The 2,500-nt window shown below is 46.5% G+C and overlaps 1 protein-coding gene across 1 annotated transcript in view; it reads left to right on the top strand.

Annotated features, from left to right (window-relative positions):
- Nucleotides 1–2,500, top strand: part of LOC125311030 — a 27,080-nt gene that overhangs the window by 49 nt on the left and 24,531 nt on the right. The window contains exon 1 of the mRNA XM_048268839.1: nucleotides 1–104. This exon is cut by the window's left edge and continues 49 nt beyond it. Coding sequence (XP_048124796.1) covers nucleotides 26–104 — 79 coding nt within the window. The 5' untranslated portion in view covers nucleotides 1–25. The remainder of the gene's footprint in view (nucleotides 105–2,500) is intronic.

The following is a 2,500-nucleotide window of genomic DNA, read 5'->3' as shown; positions in this document are numbered from 1 at the left end:
GAGGGAGGAAAAGAGGAGTAAAGCGATGAAGGTGTACTCCAAGCTGCAGGAGGAGAATCCTCATCAGGGGTCGCACAACACCAACTGCTCCAGGTTTGAGGACTGTGAGTTTAACACACACACACACACACACACACACACACACACACACACACACACACACACACACAGGGGTTAAAGTGGGGGGGAACGGGGAGGAACGCAGTTCCGCCACCTCCGATAAATTTATAATAAATATATTCTTTCAAACCAACGATATACTGTGGTGCGATGATATTGTTAAAATAAATGGTGAGTTAATTTTTCGTACGTACAGTACAGAGGTGACTAAGAAGCTAGCAATTCTTGTCCAAAAACTATTGCTACACCCCGATGCTCAATATGTTGTCCAACGGTGAGTAATTTTCCTCCGTTGCATTGACACTGGATTTTAGGGTTCCCCCACCTGCCAAATCCCACTTTAACCACTGCACACACACACACACACACACACACACACACACACACACACACACACACACACGTGCACACACACACACAGGCTTAGCAGGGGCCACACAACACCAATGAAGTTTGAGGACAGAGTTCAACTCGCACACACTCATAAACACACACACACACTCCTATACACACACACACACACTCACATACACACACACATACTCACACATACTCTCACACACACACACACATACACACACACACACACACACCTCAGCGTTCTACTTGTATTGTCTCCCCGGTCTCTTTTCAGTTTGAAGCGTCGCACTTGATTCCCTAATTACAATGTGAAGAGCAGGTCTCTGCCACGAGCAAACCTCTCCTGTGTGTGTGTATGTGTGTGTGTGGGGGGGGTGCACATGAATGTATGAACATGTGTGCATTGTGTGTGTGTGTGTGTGTGTGTCAGAGTAGCAGAGAAAGGGGACAGACAGAATGAGAGAGAGTGTGTGTGTGTGTGTGTGTGTGTGTGTGTGTGTGTGTGTGTGTGTGTGTGTATGTGTGCATTTGTCTGTGTGAGTGGGTGTGAGTATATATGTGTGTGTGTCTGAAAGGGATGGAGTGTTGAGAAGAACAGAATAAAACAGAGAGTGACATCGAAAAGGAGAAAGGGAGAGAGAGAGTGAGAGAGAGGCCACCGGAGGAACAGAGAGTGAGAGGGAACCAGAGAAAGAGAAACAGAGAAAGAGAAACAGAGAGAGAGAGAGAGAGAGAGAGAGAGCGACCAGATGAACAGAGAGTAAGAGGGAACCGGAGAAAGAGAAACAGAGAAAGAGAGAGAGGGAAAGAGAGAGAGAGTGAGAGAGAGGGAAACAGAGGAACAGAAAAAAGGTCGGCATAGAGTGGTAGGTGTGGCTACACTCAGAAGGTCAAGGTGAAGTGGGCGGAGTCAGAGCGAGGTCACAGGGGTTGGGGTCATTGTGTGAGTGCGGGCGTCCATGAATAGGCCTGATTGGGAAGGTTTGCCCAGCCAGTAATCAGGCTAAATGAAGGACCCTGCAGCTGTCCCAAGCAAAAAGCCCAAAGGTTATTAGCAATGCTCACACACTCTTTGTGTGCCTGGAAATGAGTGTGAGAATGAGTGTGTATGTGTGTGTGCATGCGTGTTTGTATGTGTATGAGAATGGCTGTGTGTGTGTGTATGTGTGAAATTGACTGAATAAGTGGAGGAGTTTCCCCCTGCTTTTGTAGGTTCTTGATCTTTTTTCATTGCTTCACTTTTCATAAGATTGCTTTTATGGAAATTTCTCTTAATTCCTCTTTAAAATTCATCTTTTCTTTCCCTCCCACTCCCTTTCTCTCTCTCTCTCTCTCTCTCATCCCTTTCTCTCTCTCTCTCTCTCTCTGCAGCTTTCTCTTTCTTTCTTCTGTTCGGCACTATAAAGACCTGTGATCGGTTGGGCATTAGGCAACGTGAGGCAATCAGAGCATTTTTAATGCATCGATGAATGCGTCTCTTTTTCAGAGAGCCATATGCACATATCATCTATGCCTACAGTATTTCTGGCAATAAAACAGAACGAAATGTTCTGTGTCAACATGTCACGTTTCTTTCTCTCTCTCTGTCGCTCTCTCTCTCTCATTCTTTGTGTGTGTGTGTGTGTGTGTGTGTGTGTGTGTGTGGCCTCTTGCAAACACTTGTGAACGTGGCACATCATTAGGAATTAAAAGGCTCTAATTGGACTTAATTGGCACCCTTACTTCCAACGCTGCCCACCACCCAAAGGGGAGGAAACAAGAGGCCAAAAATAGAGCCGGTCCTCTTCTGTAGTCTGTGTCGCATTGCCTCATTCTCTCATTCACACACACACACACACACACACACACACACACACACACACACACACACACACACACACACACACACACATATATGCACTCATGCACACACACACACACACACACACATATCACGCGTCAAGTGCGCACGCGACACACACCTGTACCTGCGCTTTACACACACAGACACACACACACACACACACACACACATACGGGT

This window comes from Alosa alosa, chromosome 17 (assembly GCF_017589495.1).
Source record: "Alosa alosa isolate M-15738 ecotype Scorff River chromosome 17, AALO_Geno_1.1, whole genome shotgun sequence".
Lineage (NCBI taxonomy): Eukaryota > Metazoa > Chordata > Actinopteri > Clupeiformes > Clupeidae > Alosa > Alosa alosa.
The sequence above is the reverse complement of the archived record's forward strand: the minus strand, read 5'-3'. Positions and strand labels throughout refer to the sequence as shown.